This window comes from Lepisma saccharinum, chromosome 2, assembly GCF_977018435.1.
Source record: "Lepisma saccharinum chromosome 2, izLepSacc3.1, whole genome shotgun sequence".
NCBI classification, from domain to species: domain Eukaryota; kingdom Metazoa; phylum Arthropoda; class Insecta; order Zygentoma; family Lepismatidae; genus Lepisma; species Lepisma saccharinum.
In genome coordinates this window covers 98,457,973-98,480,347 of record NC_139230.1, presented here as the reverse complement: position 1 = coordinate 98,480,347, position 22,375 = coordinate 98,457,973, and the positions used below count along the sequence as shown (strand labels likewise).

Genomic DNA, 22,375 nt, shown 5'->3' with positions numbered 1-22,375 from the left:
TTCGCGTTTGCTGATTCCGTGTGGCAGGCATTAGGTAAGGTAAAATAGTCTCAAATGAATCGAGGAGAACTGTTTCGTAGTACGTAAACGTTTGAATTTAAACATTTGGGTGCGTCAGAACTTAGGCTATTTTGCACCCGTCACATGATACGGGGTGCAGCCCCTTACCGTAACTGAAATAACATAGCTGTAATTTGTGAATACGGTGAAGTGCTCAAAGTGAAAGAAGAGAAGTATTCAGAAGAACACATTTGCAGAACTCGGATTAAAATGGCCCTGCGGAAAACAATCCCTTCATACATTACAATACAAGGAGATAGATACTGGATAAGTTACTCTGCCCAGGTGCGTACGTGCAGCTGGTGTGATTTGGAAGGGCAGAAATTCTCAGAATGTCCCTTGCAAAGACCCCAAGTGAATCGAGCGAAAAGAGGACCTGTTAATTTGACCTCTGAAACGAGCCCTGTGTTATCTCAACCTACAGTACTTCAAATACCGACATAACTCCAAATCACGAATACAACCCCAAGATTAGAGGTAATCGACCATAGATCCACCCCAATTTCACAGATGAAACAACAGAGAGACACGCCACTGAACCAGAGTTTTAACCACAGTCAATGCCAAAAGCCCCAAGCCAAAGGAAGAGCACCGATGAAGGCAAGCAACAGGATGAACAGCAAGGTGAAAATGAAGGAGGAAAAGAAGAAAGAAGCAAACCTTCCAGCTCCCTTTCAACCCCTTTAACAATACCAGACAGGCCTGAAAAGAAGCGACACACTTCAGAAAATATCTCACAACTCGGGAACGAAGCTGACAAGAAGACAGAATTGAAGAATGTAGATACCGCCACAGAAGACAGATCCGGGGATGAATCGAAAACAGAGGATGAATTTCCAGCGATCAACAACGATAAAGGACAAAGACGCTCGACAAGACACAAATTACCCAGTTCACGATTCGTACCGTAACAAGAAAAAAGAAAAGACCCGGGGTATCCATGAGTCAACATCCACGAGTACCCGCAACACCAGAAGAAAGAAAGGAGTGACTTCCCTTAGTGTAGTGCATGAAATTATTTGTCTTGTGAGTTAAACCACCCTAACATATTGTTGTGATCCACAAGTCTCAAGGGACTACTACTTATTTTCTTTTCTAGTGTATGTTTGTGTATGATTTGTAGCACACGTGTATGCACCGTGAATATAAATGGTATAATGACACCAGTCAAGTGTAAAGTGCTTCAATATTTTGCACGTGTGAATTCAGCGGCCGTCTTATTCTTGCAAGAGGTATGTATACCAGATGTTTACTTCATGTTCGGTTACGATAACAACATTGTAAATTTAGACACCCATGGACGATGAACGGCAATTTGGTTAAAACTGGAATATAAATACGAAATGTAAAAGATAAAAAAAGTGGGGGGTATTTGTTATCAAAGTCAAAACTATACCTACTTTTGTTATCATCTGGACATCAAAATAGACAGCATCGTTATCAGTTTTATCAGTCCGATTTAGTGACACTTGCATAATTCTAGGGGGTAACTTTAACCAAGTATTTCGACCTTGTGATTGTGTTGGAAAATTTTAGAATAGCCCGACATTATCAAACTTAATTAGTGAACTGCAATTAAAAGACGTGTGGATGGAGAAAAGATCGGATATAATTTACACTTTAAGAATAAAGCAGGTTCAAGAATAGATAGAATACAGACCAATAAACCAGCTCCAACACATCACTTCAATTGAAGCTTTACCAGCTTTCATCATTCGTCGCCAGGAAAGCTTCAAGTCTTACTTCAAGTACTTCTACGGGGAGGAAGTGACACTTGTATAATTCTAGGGGGTAACTTTAACCAAGTATTTAGACCTTGTGATTGTGTTGGAAAATTTTAGAATAGCCCGACATTATCAAACTTAATTAGTGAACTGCAATTAAAAGACGTGTGGATGGAGAAAAGATCGGATATAATTTACACTTTAAGAATAAAGCAGGTTCAAGAATAGATAGAATACAGACCAATAAACCAGCTCCAACACATCACTTCAATTGAAGCTTTACCAGCTTTTATCATTCGTCGCCAGGAAAGCTTCAAGTCTTACTTCAAGTACTTCTACGGGGAGGAAATGCTACATCACACCCGTAGATTCGAGAACTTACGGATCAAGAAAGCGAAACTACTCTCAAGCTTAGCTTTCGTACTTCGATGCAGAGACAAGAACGTCATCCCGATCTTAGCTACATTAAAATACCCCGTCAAAAACATCGCTACCAGTAGGATTTTAAGACGCACCAGCATGGCGCTGGTAAGAGAAAAGATACACTCCACACGCCGGGAACGTGAGCACGCCGACAGGAATCTATTAGGCATCCACCCGGAAATTGCATCTTCTGTATGTCCGATGGACTGGGAATGGATCGACTCCACAACTAGAGCCCGCATGGAACTACAAACGAACTAGACTACAGCAAAGCAAACAAGAAAATTCAGCCATCTGGAAGCAGCCAGCCTACCAACAGCCATGCCAGCCAGCTAGAACACAAGCCAGACCGTTGTCAACCTAACGGACAGGACATTTGACGAGGCCACAATATTTATCCTTTCGATAGCTTTAAACTACGCTGCTGCACCAAGATGTATTCGCCTCAGGGACATAATCAGCAGTATCGAACAGACTGTAAAAGGTCTTCCCAACGAGACCTCTCAAGAAATACGCCGAGAAACATATGTGACTCTAAAAAGGGCCGTTGCACCGAGACCCATCATTTCACCAGCAGATAAAGCAACACTCATGGCACTAAAAGAAGACATGGACATCCTCATATTACCAGCAGACAAAGGGAACGCATCAGTAATTCTCCAGGCCGCATATTACAACAAAACATTTCAGAACTTTTAGCAGACTCCACATACAGGAAACTCACCCGAGATCCCACAGCAGCAGTTAAGAGGAAGACCAGAGCGCTCTTGAAAATAAGAAACATCTTTTCAAAAAAGATTGTGGACAAATTAACACCGGACGGAACAATACCGCCACGACTATACGGACTCCCCAAAATACATAAGACCGCAGTACCATTAAGACCAACCGTCAGCGTCATTGGATACCCAACGTATAGACTCACCAAATTCTTGACAGCCCAGCTTCAACCACTCATAGGGAAATGTGAACACAATGTGAAAAACTCCGCTGAAGTCATCAAGACGTTGCAGCAGATCAGAACATCACCAGATGACATCTTAGTCAGCTTCGACGTAGTGTCACTCTTTACCAAAGTGCCACTTCAAGATTCACTGGAATTACTAGAATGCCACTTCGGGCCAGAAATCACCAGTCCGTTCAAACACACACTGACCTCTACCTACTTCAGCTACGGTGGACAGTACTACGAACAAACAGACGGTGTGGCAATGGGCTCCCAACTCTCTCTTGCCATAGCCATTTTTTTCATAAAAAACTTTCAGCACGAAGCGCTGCGCACAGCTCCGTTGAAACCCGCCGCCTTCTACAGATACGTCGACGACACCTTCGTCGTCTGGCTTCACGGTAAATAAATTCTCCAGCCATTCTTACACCTCCTAAACAATCAACACCGAAATATCAAGTTCACCATGGAGATTGAGAAGATTTACAGCCTGCCGTTCCTGGATATTCTCATCAAACGCAAGACAGACGGACCCTTGGGACACAGTGTATACCGGAAACCGACTCACACCGATTTATACCTTAGTGCCAGCAGTTCTCACTACCCGTCTCAACGAGCCACAGCACTCCCTACTTTATTTCACCGGGCCATCTCCATGAGCGAAGCGGAGAAGAAATACAGCATCTTCGCACGGCTTTCAAACAGAACTGGTACTCGGAACACAACATCAACAAATCATTAAAACAAGGACTATCCAAGAAGACCAGGACATCAGGGAATCCGGATACATCGGGGAATCTGGACACATCGGGGAATCCGGACACATCGGGAAATCCGGACACATCAGGGGACCTGGAGAAAGCTGATCAAAATATAGCCATCCTTCCTTACACCAGAGATATCTCCGGTGTTATAAGCCGAATTCTCAAGAAACATAACATAAAAACAATTCACAAACCACCTCCGAAGATCAGAAGCCTGAAAATCTGGACTAGCAGAACATTCAATCAACGAGGATCATGAACCAGATTTCAGCAACACAGAAATCATAGCCAAATCTTCAAACTACTGGGACTGCATTATCAAGCAATATCTATTCATTAGGAAAAATATAATCTTAATCGCGACAAGGGGCTCAAACTGGACCCAGCTTGGACGATTTTCCAGGATATGAGTGGTGGCAGTTGTCGGCGAACATCATGGGAATTCGGCGGCCACTTCGATCCACACAGTGAACCAAGGGGGAGGGGGGAGCGCGTGCGTGGATACCTAACGGTCACAACAAAGCGCACAGCTCGACGCACGACTCACGTACCTGGACGTACAGACCGGATCAAATGAAATGTACACTTCGCAACATCTTATTTGACCGCCCCGAAAGAATTCTAAGTCCCGAAATCGTAAACTTAGCAACATTGCACTTCAGCTCTAGGTGAGAGTAGCCAACTTTGAGTAAGTCCTTCCACTAGACGAAAAATGCTGCAGTGATAGGTTTTCAATTTAACACTTTCCATGAACTTAGAAACTATAAACCGCCATTATAATACGCAATGAAACAGAAATAATAAATTGTAAAAATAACCTTGAAGGATATTTACGATTCTCTTGCTCGACTTGAAATTTGGGTGGGTTTGAAACACTGAATAGAGTTTTTCTCCACCTGGAGGAAATTGCCATCACGTTCGTGCAGAAAGAAGCAAATTTGTGAGGAGTTTATGCGACATTTTATTTACAATACCTTGCATAATATCGAACAGTTCTCAAAAACATATATTTTGCACGACTTGTCGAGAAAATGTGCTTGAAACACAGGAAGGTGGGAGTCTTCATAAACGTCAAGATGTTTTTAAGGGTATACGTCATTAAGTTAACGTAGAGCTGTTGGTTAGGCGCTGCTTTCCTTACTTTTCATCAAGCGTGAAAGGTCACGGGTTCAAATCCCACCCTCTCCTCATTCTTTTTTTTTTTTTTTTTTTTTACAAGAGCAGATACCGTTCATATTAGAATATTTAAAAAATGAATCGGATGCACACTTGAGGGACGTCCCTTCTGCGCATATTTCCCGTTAGAAGTTTGAGATTTCCAGGATTTAAAGTTAAAACTTTTCTTTTTTAGTTATTGTTCATATGTTGTATTAACACACACATCATGATTAATTCACAAATCACATATATGTATTCAGGATGCAAAATGTAATGTTATTTAAGTTATGTATTGTTTGTTCTTCACTGACACCTAAAATATTGATTATTTGATTTCGATATACTAAAAAAAGATATACAGTTATGTTAAGTAGTGATGTAGTGCAGTACTGTAACGAAAGAGAGCGTTTAATGAGTTCAAATTGCTAAGATTGGTAATTTTATGTCCGTCGTTCCTTCGTAATGACTGTTGTCATTACTAATTAACATAAATAAATTGTTATTGCGACGAAGGCCGATTCGATAAGAAACTACTAATAAGTATTTATATAGTGAGTGACAAACAAAAAATTCAAAACCTCATAATGATCGTTAATTCCTCATTCCTTTGTATCTAAAATGTTTGTCTACCTTGTATCAGATATAACAAACTTTCCGCACTAACTTTGCAATATTCGAAACCACCATTACAGACTTAGCTCTATGTAACTTCATTCTGTGCATTCCATGTGGCATCCTATCATCGAAATAACTTTCTCTTACTATTTCCTTTCACCTCGTGAAATACAGAGACCAATGTTAACTTCTTAGCACGGTGGATAAACTTTACACCCAACGATATACTCCTGAAAAAAATCCTGCCTAGGTGGGGAATCGAACCTACGACCTCCCTCGTAAGAATCAAGCATGTTACCGCTTCTCCAGGTAGCCCATGTTAAAATTTGTTACCAGTTTGAAGAAACCAATTCACACATAATGTCATATCTATAATTTCCTCATGGCAATTTTCATGAGGAAACGAATTCAGATAAAATCGAGAAACGCTGAAAGGAAAAAATGATGAACATATCTATTGTCGTTTTGTCAAATTTTGTAAATTGTGTAAAAATTCCGTGTTTTGAGAAGTATTTTGTTGTTTGTTTAAAGTAGGAACAGGAGAGCGAAAAGGAGTCATTTGAACCAGACCCCGTTTGACAAGAAACTTCAGCTTTTTTCCAAAGACTGTATGAAAAGAGAGAGGAACGTATGAAATATAAAATATGTGTGAAATTAAAACAATGGAAACCTTGAAATATAATACTAACGAACGTCAAACTATGAAAAACATATTTTTGTGGTGGAAAACTCCAAGTCATTTTCGAAATATGAACTTGATGTTTTTCTATATTATGAAGTGGAGATATGGGACGATACGATCCCTCTGCAAGAAAATTTCAAGTAAGCTACCTTCAACATTTTCAATGGTCATAATTACTAATTAGGGTCCGGAAGTTGATGAAATATCAACTTTTTTTCCGACCCTTAAAAACAATGCTAAACCTGATATCATGTCCGTTTTCCTTCAGTGAGAGCCGGAAAACACTTTCTATTTTACATTTTTTTTTCATTTTTCGGCCTTTTTTGGCTTTTAGTTTATTTGTCAGTATTTTTAACAGTTTTTGTTGCATTTTTACTTCATTTTTGAGGTTTATTTTTCTCCTCCCCTGTTGTTTAGTGCATTTTAAATGCATTTACTAGTAAAACTAACATATTTAGATTTCTCGACATGGTCCTTTTAGCAAATTCACCATGAATCGAAAATACGGTCAATGGAAAAGCATAATGTTATTCTTAACTGAAATGTTTGGCAATGGATTAAAATACTTTGTGTGAATATCTACTTTGAGGTTCTTTTTCTGGACACTATTATCGCTTTAATCTGTAGTTTTAAAGTAAAATTAGTCACAATTTTAAATGCAATTACACTCTGGTATACACGAAGCAGAACTGTATTTTCGGATGCTGGCCGACTACAGTATCATAGAAGGAGATGAATTGGTAGATTTGGTGTTTTAAGTCAACTTTATGCATAGTAAGGCTAATCGGGACTGGACCTACAGTTTAAAGTGGGATCCGAACCGAGTGCATAAAATAACGTGAACCGTGTGGTGTAGGGGGATCGTTTGCTTATGGAATGGAAGGTCATGGGTTCAAACCTAAAATCTTTTTCGGGAATTAAACGGCTTTGGACGAGAATGCTTATCTACGTTTCTTGGATATTTCCGTTGATATTTATGCGATTTCTGTTCAGCATTTCCGGATGGAGAAAGTTGACATGTAAGTTCTTAACATGTGTTAACTTATAACAGCTGAATGAAACGAAAAGTATTTCCTAAAATCCTGCCAATCACTGAAAGATTAAAAACATTAGTAGAAGCATTACTTGAGGCATGCACAGTGGCGACGATTATGGAGTGTGGAGGGGCAGATGACCCAGCACTATGCTAAACATTATCTACCAAGGGAAAGAAACTGTTCTTGCCCTCCCCACTCCTCCCACCTTGCCCCATCAGTTTTGAAACCCAATCGCCGCCACTGAGCATGCATCGCATAAATATTTACAGTAATATCATATAATATAATATTACGTTATTAGAACACTTCGTACTCGGTAAATAAAAAGGAAAAAATAATAAGGAAACGGTGGGATTTGAACCTACGATGTTTCGATCTTGACGAAAACAGAAAAAAAGAGAATGTGCTGTCATCTAACCAACTACTCCAGAAGATTGCCAACCGAAAGCTCACTAAAACACGTTAATCTCAGTTGAAGCAACATTGTGCCTGAGTTTCGAACCATTTTTCGCCAAGAACCAAGAAAAAGACACACTTTGCGGAATCGTTGGGTGTTGTGCAAGGTATCTTTACTAAATATTCGCATAAAATCATCATAATTTGCCTTCTTGCATTCAAAGGTGACCGCAATTCTTTCCAGGTGGATGAGAAGCTGTTCAGTGTTTCACAATGCACATAAATTTCCCTATTTTCAAATTCAGAACGAAGAACCTTGAAATATTTTCAACATTCGTATTTCTACTTAACATTTTTTTGTCTACTCATATATTTTATTACTGCTTTAGGGTATCTTTACTTTATGGAATGTGAAAGAATGAAAAAAAAATCACGAGCGTTTACATTCAGGAAGAAGAAATGTTGCAAAGTTGGCTACTCTTAGTTGGCTCTGAAGCGCTATGCTGCCAAATTTACGAATTCCGGACTTTGAAATTTTTCAGGGCGGTCAAATAAGATGTTGCGAAGTGTACTTCCCTTTTCCTACCAACTCAGAAGCGAGTTGGAAACTCTTCATTGCTCCTGTATAGATAAGAAAGTGGGGGAGGGCAGTAGCAGACAAGGCCAACACGCAAACTTGTTTCCAGCAAGCTTTCTGTTGGAGTATTGGCAGTTTGTGGAAGGATTTTGTGTTCCTATCCCCCCGCCACTATCTCTCTCTCTCTCTCTCTCTACTTGTGTTTGTGTGTGTATGCGTGTGTGCGAGCGCACGCCGACACCTGTTTCATTTTAAGTTTGACGTATTTTTATTTCATGGACTAATTGCTGTCATGACTGGGAATGAACCAGATTAGCAATGAAGACATAATGAAGGATCAAATATACAAAAATTGCTGGCATGAGTAGTTAGTAGTAGTAAAGGTAAGGTAAAGTTCGTCGTGCATATAGCATCTTGTAATGAAGGTACATTTAGTGGATGTGACAGTAGAGCCCCGCATATTCTCGAGTTCGGCCGTTTTAGAGGTCATATGATCAGCACCACGCTCCAGCCGTTTTTACATCCCAGGGATGTAGTAGAAACGAGAAAATAAAAATGTTTTACATTTCGCGTATGTGACAGTACTTTTTGGATATTTTCTTGGAAGTATCTGTTAACATCTTAACCCGCAATTTTGTTTAAGGATAAACAAGTTGAAGATCGCGAGTGTTGCTGAGATGTAATGAGCATATCACATAATGCGCAATAGTTTAGCTCGCGTTTCTCGGAAGAAAAACATATATTTCAATTTTGAGGTCCTCCATGACCGAGTGCATTGCATACTGCTCTATGAGATCGGAGACCCTATGTTCTATTAATTGACTGATTTGCTTTATTTTAATTCGCTTCTTGTGCCACTTTTGGCTAAACGCGACGATGAGGATGGTCTATGAAATGATGAAATTAATGAAGGGACACTCACAATGAACACCGAATGAACACAATGCCAAGGCCAGTGTTGAAGCACGCTGTGCTAACCACTCTACCACGGAGGCCGGAATCCTTTTTAATGTATAGGAGAAATCGTTCTTTGACATCTAAGAACAGTTAATATGCGTCACCTCGGAGTTATTATATTTTAAAATTCGAACAATCAATTGAGATTTATTCTTAACCATTATTTTGCCTACATCAAAACTTCCACACAATAAGATCAATTACACTAAGGACAACAGCGTTAGAGTCTACGCGTATGCTTTAAGGAATGATTAAGCACACGATAATGACGAAAAATAATTCACATGATTATAGTGATGCATTACATCAGTGAAACATTAATTTTCGGTCATGAAGAAGAATTGAAAAACGCAGAAACACAATATCCGATTGATTGATTTATTTTATTTGGCTTTTCTTCCACTTTCGTGCAATCACAAAGATAAGGATCAAAGGTGTGTTAAGATGAAATTTGTGAAAGGACAACTATAAACGTAGATGGATACGTAGGACACAGTCCAAACCCCACAGACCATTATATTGGCCTTATGTCTAGATGCCACATCCTCGTTAGTGTGCAAAATGCTCTCCATGGGCACAATGACGTAAGCATTCGTAGAATTGATTGGTATATCATTATTATTATTATTATTTTCGAAAAACGCGAGCTAAACTATTGCGCATTATGTGATATGCTCATTACTTCTCAGCAACACTCGCGGCCTTCAACTAGTTTTATCCTTAAACAAAATTGCGGGTTAGGATGTTAACAGATACTTCCAGGACAATATCCAAAGAATACTGTTACATTCGCAGAATGTAAAACATTATTATTTTCTCGTTTCTACTACATCCCTGGGGTGTAAAAACGGCTGGAGCGTGGTGCTGATCATATGACCTCTAAAACGGCCGAACTCGAGAATATGCGGGGCTCTACTGCCACATCCACTAAATGTACCTTCATTACAAGATGCTATACGCACGACGAACTTTACCTTACCTTTACTACTACTAACTACTCATGCCAGCAATTTTTGTATATTTGATCCTTCATTATTAATCTGGTTCATTCCCAGTCATGACAGCAATTAGTCCATGAAATAAAAATACGTCAAACTTAAAATGAAACAGGTGTCGGCGTGCGCGCACACACACGCATACACACACAAACACAAGTAGAGAGAGGGAGAGAGAGAGATAGAGGCGGGGGGATAGGAACACAAAATCCTTCCACAAACTGCCAATACTCCAACAGAAAGCTTGCTGGAAACAAGTTTGCGTGTTGGCTTGTCTGCTACTGCCCTCCCCCACTTTCTTATCTATCCAGGAGCAATGAAGAGTTTCTAACTCGCTTCTGAGTTGGTAGGAAAAGGGAAGTACATTTCATTTGATCCCGTCTGTACGTTCCCGTTTGCCTGCCGGACGAGACTACTCCGAAGTTTCTTTCTCCAACGGGAAAAGCTTAGAGTAGGTAGTTTGTTCCCTGGTTGCTACTGCGAGGACACTAAACACCTCCCGAGTGTTTCAGGCTTTACACGCAACCGTGCAGCAAATGTAAGCAATGCAAGCTGCTATGAATCAGAACATGCAGCACATGATTAACATCTGTGCGCAAATAACAAGTGTGGTAGCATTTCCTGTTTATGGCAGACACCCATAACCAGCGCGCTATTCCACACCTGATTCACTGGAACGCCAGAGGTCTCCTTAAACGAATGACTGAGATCTATCCCTGGCTGCCCGAAAGCAGCCAGAAATAGCGCTACTATCCGAAACACATCTTAAGCCGACCGACACGGTCAACTTCCTTGGCTACGTTGTATACAGGGAAGATCGAAATATAGCCGCAGTAGGAGCAGCACTATTAATAAAAAACGATATAGTGCACTCCCGCATTCCAATACCGCAACTCAGAACAATAGAGGCGGTCGCAGTCAAGGCACGGATAGCATCACGCGCAATCATATTCGTATCCGCCTACCGAACCCCCCGGAATGACAATAAAGTAGATCCTGAGCACATTGCAAGACTTCTCCAGCTAGGACCCTCAGTCCTAATAGGTGGGGATCTCAATCAGTGGCGAATGCTGGGTTTAAAACCTGGGCTATCTCTTTTTATCAAAATGTTCAATGGGAGGCTCTTTTTTGTTCATTTTTTTGGATTTTAAGGTGATGTGACATTGCGATTAAAATACATACATTACAATTTACTAATAATTATAAAAATATCACTTTCATTAATATAAAAACAATAAGGAAAACATTTCAAATATTTCATGGTTATTTATAAAATATAGAGGCCGATATTGTGAAATATTTATGTAGGCCTACGTGCGAGAATAAAATATACGCGTATAATAAACTTCTTACCTTGAATATTTAATTTGGACAGGAACTCAATTCTTCTCTTAGGCAACCTCTGTGGTAAAATGGTTATTAGCACAGCGCACTACGACGCCAGGGGTCCCAGGCTCAAATCCAGGCATGGACATGGGTATTCTTTGTGAATGACCCTTCATGAATTTCATCGTATTGTCACTCATTCTCATCGTCGCGATTAGCTAAAGTGGCAGAAGAGCAACGCAAAATAACAAATCAGATCCATTCTTCTCTTCTTTGCGATGCCAGAGGCCTGCATATCTTCACGATTTGAAGTTTATCCTCATGCAAAAGGAGAGTAAATTGTTTCTGCAATAGTTCGTTAATTATGTCATTCATTTTCGTTCACTACACGACGCAGCACAGATCAATCAAAACATATATACGTAATTCACTCACTTAATACATTTAAGAAAATCCACACAGTAAGAAACCTAATTTTCTTAAACTTCCTTGCGATTTCCACTCGCAAAATGCCCTTTGCCATCACCGGCCAGTCAGTCTACCCCAGCCAGTCACAAAAAAGCAGCAGAGGGGTTGAAAGAAAACATCGTAAAGCGTGATTGGTTGAAGGTCAGCGGCCTGTGAGTTCTGCATGTGTTCGATGGGACAGTGTTGTTTTGGCCTAGAGGACAAATTCCCTATCACATGCCAGCCACTCTTTTCCCGTTCCTGTAATAGTAGTTTAGTTTCAAAATTTCCCTTACCTGGGAAAATCCCATGCAGGTTAGCGCATTGGCATCGCTGTGAGGTTTTACCACCGTTGTAAAACGAAGAGTTCCCTGTCTAAGAAGCCACTACAAATACGTCACCGACCGCCTCCAGGCGCTGGTCGGGGAAGAATTTAACCGCTGAAGTATTGTGGTAGTTTTAAAGGAAAAGAGTCCACCCCCATGTATAGAGCGAGCACAAGGAAAACAAACCTTGGACGAAAAATACCCCGCAGCCTTTTCTTCCCTTCAGCTCGGGCCATAAGGAAGCATGGTCCAATCTCCCCCTCCTCCTCTCCTCGCGGGAGTACGGTGCACATGAGTCGCGGGTTTTATACTACAGGGTGTCCCACTAGCTTTCGAACCCGAAAAAAACGTTATAACTTCCGAACAAACCTACATAGGAAAATGAAATTCACAATACACGTACACTTCGCAACATCTTATTTGACCGCCCGAAAGAATTCTAAGTCCCGAATTCGTAAACTTAGCAAACATTGCACTTCGGCTCCAAGTGAGAGTAGCCAACTTTGAACTGGTCCTTCCTCTAGACGAAAAACGCTGCGGTGAGAGGTTTTCAATTTCGCACTTTCCATGAACATAGAAACTATAAACTGCTATTATAACACACGATCAAACAGAAATAATAAATTGGAAAAAGAACCTTGAGGAATTTTTACGATTCAGCTTGCTCTACTTGAAATTAGACTGGTTTGAAACACTGAATACAGTTTATCTCCACCTGGAGAATATCGCCATAAAATTTGTGCAGAAGGAAGCAAATTTGTGAGGAGTATATGCGACATTTTATTTACAATGGCTTGCATAATATCGAACAGTTCTCAAAAAATAATATTTTTCACGACATGTCGAGAAAATGTGCTTGGAACATACGAAGGTGCGAGTCTTCATAAACGTCAACATGTTTTGAAGGGTATTACGTCATTAAGTTAACGTAGAGCAGTTGGTTACATCCTGCTTTGCTTATTTTCGTCAAGCGTGAAAGGTCGCGGGTTCAAATCCCACCCTCTCCTCATATTTTTTTTTGCTGAACAGAGACCGTTGATATTAGAATATTTTAAAAATGAATCCGATGCACTCTTGAAGGACGTCTGCGCATATTTCCCCTTAGAAGTTGCATATTTCCAGTTTTTAAAGTTATTTTTTTTAGTTATTGTTCATATGTTATGTTAACACACTCATCATGATTAATTTACAAATCACATATATATATATTCAGGATGCAAAATGTAAGGTTATTTAAGTTATGTATTGCTTGTTCTTTACTGACACCTAAAATATTGATTATTTTATTTCGATATACTAAAACAAACATATACAGTTATGTTAAGTAGTGATGTAGTGCATTACTGTAAGGAAGGAGAGCGTTTAATGAGTTCAAATTGCTAAGATTGGTAATTTAATGTCCGTTCCTTCGTAATGACTGTTGTCAATCCCCTCACCACCATCTTACCATGCGTCTAAAAATAATAGTAAATCGCCAATTAACATAAGTAAATGGTTATTGCGACGGAGGCCGATTCGATAAGAAACTACTAAAAAGTATTTATATAGTGAGTGACAAACAAAAAATTCAAAACCTTATAATGATCGTTAATTCCTCATTCCTTTGTATCTAAAATGTTTGTCTTCTTTGAACAGAAAGTACGAGTATCAGATATAACAAACTTTCCCCACTAACTTTGCAATATTCAATACCACCATTACAGACTTAGCTCTACGTAACTTGATTCTGCGCATTGTACGTGGCATGTGACTTCCTCCTATCATCGAAACAACTTTCTCTTACTATTTCCTTTCAGCTCGTGAAATACAGAGACCAATGTTAACTTCTTAGTATTGTGGATAAACTTTACATCCAACGATACTGATAAAAATCCTGCCTGGGTGGAGAATCGAACCTAGGACCTCCCTCGTGAAAATCAAGCACGCTACCTTTCCTCCAGGTAGGTCATGATATGATTAGCTACAGTTTGAAGAAACCAATTCACACATAATGTCATGTCTATAATTTCCTCATGGCAAATTTCATGAGGAAAGGAATTCAAAAAATATCGAGAAACGATGAAAGGGAAAGTTGATGAACATGTCTATTGGTGTTTTGTCATATTTTGTAAATTGTGTAAAAATTCCGTGTTTTGAACAAGCAATTGTTTAGTTACGAAGTCTTTTGTTATTTGTTTAAGGTAGGAACAGGAGAGCGAAAAGGAGTAATTTGAACGAGAACCCGGTTGCCAAGAAACTTCAGCTTTTTTCCAAAGACTGTATGAAAAGAGAGAGGAAAGGGATATTCAACGTCTGAAATATAAAATTTGTGTGAAAATAAAACAATGCAAACCCTGCAAGGTAATATTAACGAACTTCAAACTATGAAAACATATTTTCGTGGTGGAAAACTCCAAGTCATTTTTGAAATATGAACTTGATTTTTTTCTGTATTAGAAAGTGGAGATATGGGATGATACGATCCCCCAGCAAGAAAAAATTAAGTAAGCCGACACCCTCCCTCCAACTTTTTCAATGGTCATAATTAGTAATTAGGGTCTGGATGTTGAGGAAAAATCAACTTTTTTTTCTGACTCTTAAAAACAATGTCAAAGCTGATATCATGTCCGTTTCCCTTCAGTTACAGCCTGAAAACACTTTCTATTTTACAATATTTTTGCATTTTAGAGCCTTTTTTTTGGCTTTTAGTTTATTTGTCAGTATTCTTAACAGTTTTTGTTGCATTTTCTACTTATTTTTGAGGTTTATTTTTCTCCTCCCCTGTTGTTTCGTGCATTTTAAATGCATTTACTAGTAAAACTTACATATTTAGATTTCTTGACATGGTCCTTTTAGCAAATTCACTATGAATCGAAAATACTGTCAATGGAAAAGCATAATATTCTTAAATGAAATGTTTGGCAATGGATTAGAATACTTTGTGTGAAGACTACTTTGAGGTTCTTGTTCTGGACACTATTATCGCTTTAATCTGTGGTTTTAAAGTAAAGTTAGTCACAATAATAAATGAAATTATACTCTGGTGTACGCGAAGCAGAACTGTATTTTCGGATATTGGCCGACTACAGTATCGTAGAAGGCCCACTCTGAAAGGAGATGTATTGGGTTTATTTGGTGTTTTAAGTCAACTTTATGCACAGTAAAGCTAATCGGGACTGGACCTACAGTTTAAAGTGGGATCCGAACCACTGTGCAATGAGCCTCCACCTGATATTAAAATGGGGACAAATTGATTACAACATGCTGTTTAAGAACATGTATTTATGATATATTAATTCTTAATGTGTGTTAACATAGCTTTTGACAGATAAATAAAAAGAAAGGTCTTGCCAAAAATCCTGCCAATCACTGAAAAATCAAGAAGATGAGTAGAAACATTTCCGAGGTATGCATTGCATAAATATTTACAGTGATTTAATGTCATCTTATATTACATTATTACAACACTTCGTACTACGTAAATAACAATAAAAAAATAATCATGAGTGGGTGAGATTTGAATCTACGATGTTTCGTTCTTGCCAAAAATGCAAAACGAGGCGATTGCTTATCCAACTGCTCCAGGTGATTGCTAACGTGAAAGCCTGTAAAACAATTTGATCTAAGTTGAAATAACATTTTGCCGGAGTTCCGAACCATGTTTCGCCACAGATCAGTGAAAAGACGCTCTTTGTAGAATCATCCGGTATTGTGCAATTTTTCTTTACTGTAATTTTGCCTAAAATCGAGAGAAATTTGCTTCATTGCATTGATATGTGATTTCAATTCTCTCCAGGTGGTGGAGAACGAGTTCAGTGTTTCCAACTGCACATAAATTCCCCTATTTTCTATTTCAGAACGAATAGTCTTTAAAAAAATCAACATTTCTATTTCCAATTTACGATTTTTGTTTAATTACGTATTATATTACTGGTTTAGGGTTTCTAACTTCATGGAATGTGAAAGAATGAAAGAAATTCACAAGAGCGTTTTCGTTTAGAAAGAAAAACTGTTGCTAAGTTTGATACTATTTTTGGACTCTGAAGCGCTATGTTGCCAAATTTACGAATTCAGGACTTTGAATTTTTTCAGGGCGGTCAATTAAGATGTTGCGAAGAGTACCTTGTTTCATGCTGAATACATGATCGTCACAGCAGGTGCTGCAAGTTTCTTCCCTGGACGTCCAGACATGTTTGTACATGGCGTTCCATATTGTGAAAAGTCCGATGTAGTGTCTCCGCTGTGATCTCGTGAATCGCATTCTCGATGTTGTTTCGCAACTCTTGCAGTGATCGTGGTTTGTTTCTGTAGACACAACCTTTAAGGAAACCCCCATAAAAAGAAACCCGGAGGTGGCAAATCTGAGGATCTTGGAGGCCACAATCCTTTGGAGATGATTCTGTCACCAAAAAAAGACTCAATTTCTGCAATGGCCACGTTGGAAGTATGGCATGTCCCTCCGTCTTGTTGGAAATAACCGCGACGCAGTTCTTCATCGTCCAGCTTGTTTCACAAATACACTGAAGATGTGTAAGTAAACTTGTGTGTTTATTGTATCTTCAAAGAAGATGTGTTCAATGATACGCTGTCGGGAAATTGCACAACAAACTCCCACCTTCAAGGGATGAAGTGGAGTCTTGTGGTACACATGCGGATTTTCGGCGGTCCACACCCGGGTATATTGCGAGTTCACATACCCGGAGAGATGGAAACAAGCTTCATCAATGAACCAAGTATAGTCTAAAATTTCTGGATTGTCATGCAGCAAAGCTTGCATCCAACGACAATACGTCACGCGCTTTCCTAATCTGTAGCCTTCAACTCCTGGACGACTGTAACGCGATAGGGATACAGCTTGGCTCTTTTGGCGACTCTTTGCATAGTTGACTTTGACATCCCTGCCTCCTGCGGCTCTTCTTAGGATACTGCAAAAGACGTTGCCGCACATTCTGTATTGTCGCCTTGGACATCCGTGGACGCGCGCCTCCATGTCCCGTAAGCAACGTTCCTGTTGTTTTGAACTTGTGCGCCAAATGATGTATTGATGATTTCGATGGTCCTTTACGACGTCCAAATTCACGGCAAAATTCACATTGAACGGTCTGATACGATCCCGATATCCAATATTTCTTTACAATGAACACGCGTTCTGGTACGGTGTACCGATCCATCCTCGCGATGCAGGGACTCGCGTCACACTAACCCAGTGTTGCCACAATCTGTAAGCCCAATTTCACTTTGCAAGGGGTAAAATTTCCCCTTTTTCGCCCATTTTCCCCTTCATCTAAAGAATTATTATTATTATTATTATTATTATTAATAATAATAATAAAATATCGTTTACCTATGTTCGTATGTATGTACAAAAATGTTAAACAATTTAACAGCAGGGGGTCCCGGGTTCGAATCCCGGCCTGGACATGGCTGTTTGTGAGTGTCAATTCATCAATTTTATCATAAATTCACTCATCCCCATCTTCGCAATTAGCCAAAAGTGGCAGAAAAGCGATGTAAAATAAACCAAATCAATGAACAATAAAGTCAATAACTTTTAAATGTTCCTTTTTTTTGGGCTAAACCAAGCCAATTTTTTCGTTTTGCGATGAAAGCTAGAACATTACATTAAAGCTGACAACTGAGGTTTTTCTTCAGTAAAAGGCAAAACACATGAACAGAGATTGGATTTAGGGAGGACAATGCACCTTGTCTTCACCACACCATCAGAAGAAAATGAAAAATATTGCACACAAAATGCTGTTCTAGTAAGACGCAGATGAAACGTCATTTCCTTTAAATATGAAGAGTTGGTGTGGAAATCACACTTTTTGCCATCCCATCAAAATTTTTAAATTCGGCGCATATGTATACAAGTTTTATTTTTTTTTAAAAAAAAATATATATATATATAGTACATACCTGAGCAAATGTTCCACTCTGTATCCTATTTCCATTCTGGTAAATTTCAAATATTATGTGGAAAATTATAAAACACAGCAAGTCTATTATTAAAATTTAATCCATTGAGTCTGAGAGGAATTGTTGGTCACTTGCACAATGTTTCCCATAACATCTCACATAACACTATTACGAAACTAAGTTTTATATACACACACGCACACACACAAACCTCGCTTAAAATGCATTGTAGTTGTCTATATACGTACATTACTTTAAACAAAGCGCAGCACATCACGACTCCGTTCTGCTGTACATGTTTATCTTCAAATGTTCTGGCGTAACTTTAAAGTTTGTGCAATTCACACCTTTAGCCTGGAAAGATGATCGAACAATTGCCACTGCAGACAAAGCCTCGGTTCCAATGCGGTTTCTCTTCTTGTTTTTCACGTCTGTCACTAGGCTGAAAATCCTCTAGGCCTCAGCATTAGAATGAGGCAGGCTGAGTACCAGAGATGATAATTTTACAAGGTTGGGAAACTGCACTTTATCTTCAAAAGTCTTCAGCTGGGATATATAATGCCACATTTCATCAACTTCCATTGCACTTATCTTACTTTTTTCTTCTTCGCTGAGGGAATGAGGAAGATTTCTCCATTCAGAGATCACTTCGCATGTGTCAATGTAATCACGAAAGTGATTACGTAGCTGGTTCAAATCTTGTGCACTTCTTTTAGCACCGAGAGCGACACTTGGATGGAGAAACTGCATTTCTTGGAAGAGAGGATTTGTTATTGGAAGACGGGTCTGAATTTCTGTAGCTGCCACGATGTGGTAATCCAAGAAACGCACCCGAATTTGCTTGGTTCCCTCATCAGGAAGATGTAGTAAAAAATCTTCGCATTCTTGGCCCAGAAAAACTTCATTCAGCGGCAGAAAATGTCTTGGATCCGAAGCATTGCCATCGTAATCACTACTGAATTTCGACTGCAAAAAGTTCTGAGTAAGAGTGCGGAAAAGTTGTCTCGAATTTTCAGCAAGGAGTGGAATAAGGACTTTTCTAGATTGGAAAAGGGCATTGAACGTGTTGAAATAGTTTAAGACATGTTTTAGAAACAACAAATACGCTTTAGTGTATTGATTGTTTAGTTCTGCTGAAATAAATTCAGCCGATTTAAGCTTATCTTCGAAAACTGCAACACGAAAGTAGCTCTGCAGAACAGTCCAGTTTTCTAAAATTCTAGTAACACATTGTTGCAAGGAAAGCCACCGCGTTCCAGACAATTTCAAGATTTTTTCTTTTCAGAGTCCATATATTCTTGAAATGCAACAAGTTCTGCGCAACGTTTCGCACTATGAGAAAAGTATGACGCTATGGCACGAAGAAGATCTTCTGGAGTTCGCGGAAGCTTTTCAAATGCTTTGCTTGCCACAATCGCCGAAGAATGGCAAATGCAACGCATGAGAATTAATTTATTGCAGTCCTTTTCAAGCAGAGTCGAGAATGATTTTTTCGATCCGACCATGACACTCGCTCCATCACATGCTAGACCAATGACATTCTTTACAGGAATATCATTTTGCTTCAGGCAGTTCCTGAACGCAGTGTATATTTGTTCAGCGGAACAATTCTTCGCGTCTAGTTGTACTAATTCTAACAACTGTGTCCTAACACGGCCATTGATAGGAGACACATATTGGGCCATGACACATATTGTCTTCCCAGATGAAATGTCCGTGCTCTTATCTACTAAAACTGAAAACGGAACTTGTTTTAACACTTCCTTAAGTCCCTCCGTTTCCACGCGAGCCACTACATTTTTTACTAGAGCCGTGCACTTCGTCCTTTTTTAGACAAATCTTCTGCAATTTTGGAGTCGCGAAACACGTCTTTCAAGACCAGAACTAAGTGATCAACAACATGAAACGCTACGTTATGTTCGGCAAAAAAAGTAGCAATTTTTATTTCCGCTTCCTTTACCGCGTTATCGTGGTCACTAGTCTTAGATTTTATTACAAAAGATTTCATGGAGGGTGTACTTCGGAACATTTTCACGTTGTTGCTATGTTTCTGTCCTTTAGCATGCTTTTGTAATTCGCTTTTCTCACAATTTAGCACAACATTACATGCTACGCACTTACACTTGCAGTCATCGTTTTTCACTGGTTGAAGCCAACCTTTGAATTGCGGATCTTCTTGCCACTCCGCACGGAATTTTTAAACTTGTTTCCGCGGTGTTTTTTTTTCTTCCGATAATTCCCCACGACGTTTTCTAACGTATTCTGGAGCTGCAGATCGTTTCCTTTGCTTCCCTTGATCTTCCATCGTCCAAGACGGGAACAACCTTCCACCAAACACTCGCACACGAATAACCCAGTGTCCAATGCAGACTATGCCTCCCCCATGGCGCAGTGGTAGCGTCATTGCCTTGTAATCAAGGGTCCCGGGTTCGATACCCGGTGGAGGCACAAGTGGTTCGGATCCCACTTTAAACTGTAGGTCCAGTCCCGATTAGCCTTACTGTGCATAAAGTGGACTTAAAACAGCAACTCAAACCAAATCAAACCAACTCCAATGCAGACTGAAGTAAAGATAGTTTGCGACAAAGGGAACATTATGGTTTGCACGTGCAGTGTTTGAGGCAAATTTCAGAGAACCGCGCAAATCTTTACATAAACAATACCCTCAGACTCCCACTCCCAAAGGGTGAATGGTCAATGACCTCCGGCTCCAAACTGTAGCCACATGTGGACCAACCCAAATTCCACCCTTCCTCTCAGAACAAATTATACGACAAAATAAAAAAAAGAAGAAGTTCTCACTTTCAAAACTGAAATCCCTTATAATGTTTAATATAATTAATGTTGAGTCTGTCTTAAAATTTCCCTGAAAATTAGCTATTTTTCATCGAATTTCCCCTTTTCCCTTAAAATTAGCTCCAAATTTCCCTTCAAAAAGGGAAATTTCCCTTCATGTGGCAACACTGCAATAACCCACACGCACCACTCCAAGCAGCACTTCACCTGGCGCCACCTACCGTCTTTGTTTTGACGCGCGCGCTTATATTCAACCCTGCCTCGTGTTCAGCATGAAACAAGGTACGTGTATTGTGACATTTTCCTATGTATGTTTGTTCGGAAATTATAACGGTTTTTTTCGGGTTCGAAAGCTAGTGGGACACCCGTTATAATTTTTTCCCCAAGGTCGTTGTTTGAGAGTGAAGCATCAGTCACATTTGATAGTAGATTATTTTCTGTATTTAATCTGGGCTTCGGCGATAGCCTAGGTAGCCTAGAATATACGCGCCTGATCTCAATGCTAAACATCCGGCGTGGTACAGTTGCGTACATAATCCCAGTGGCAACGTTTTACTCAAGTATATCCAAAACAAGCCAATACTGTTGTACGCGCCTACAACACTTAACTACTACACTGATAACCCTAATCAGCTACCGGACGTATTCGACATCGTAATCCTAAAAGGACCGCGAATAGTTACCGACCAGGAATCGATCTCAGCTCTTTCGTCTGACCACAACCCGGTATTGGTCATGCTATGCTATTCAACAAGCCGGTGCGAAGGGCACAGATGAAACGCTACGATTACAGAAAAGCCAACTGGGAAGCCCTACACACAGATCTCGAAACAAAATGTGAACGAACAACGTCAAGCTCCAATAACGAGTGCAGCCCAAGCCGAGAAACGTGTGGCCACAATCACGTCAAAAGTCAAAGGTGCACTGGTCAAGCACATCCCGCTTCTGAGGCCGGCGAGGCCTGATTCGCCGCTCCCGACCCCCAGAAAAGAGAACATTCGACCTCGCAATAAGATATGGAAACTATTCATGCGGACGCGCCAACCGTTCTACAAACAAGAACAAATGGCGCTCATAAATAAAATCGAGAAAGACATAAAGAGTTACCGGATAGCGTAGGGACGGGAGGGCACGACCCATAATAATTGAAAAGAAAAAATGATTTTGGAAGGTTGCAGATCGGATTCGCAGAGATGCCAATTTTTGCTGTAAATGGCCTACTATGTTATGATAATTATTGCAAATTCATGC

General features: G+C 39.7%; 1 protein-coding gene across 1 annotated transcript; it reads left to right on the top strand.

Annotated features, from left to right (window-relative positions):
- Positions 1 to 1,217: 1,217 nt before the first annotated feature.
- On the top strand, positions 1,218 to 3,562 carry LOC145983352 (uncharacterized). The gene is made up of 2 exons (XM_083116493.1): positions 1,218 to 1,292; positions 3,005 to 3,562. The coding sequence occupies exons 1-2, from the start codon at positions 1,218 to 1,220 to the stop codon at positions 3,560 to 3,562; spliced, it is 633 nt and encodes a 210-aa protein (XP_082972619.1).
- Positions 3,563 to 22,375: the final 18,813 nt, after the last annotated feature.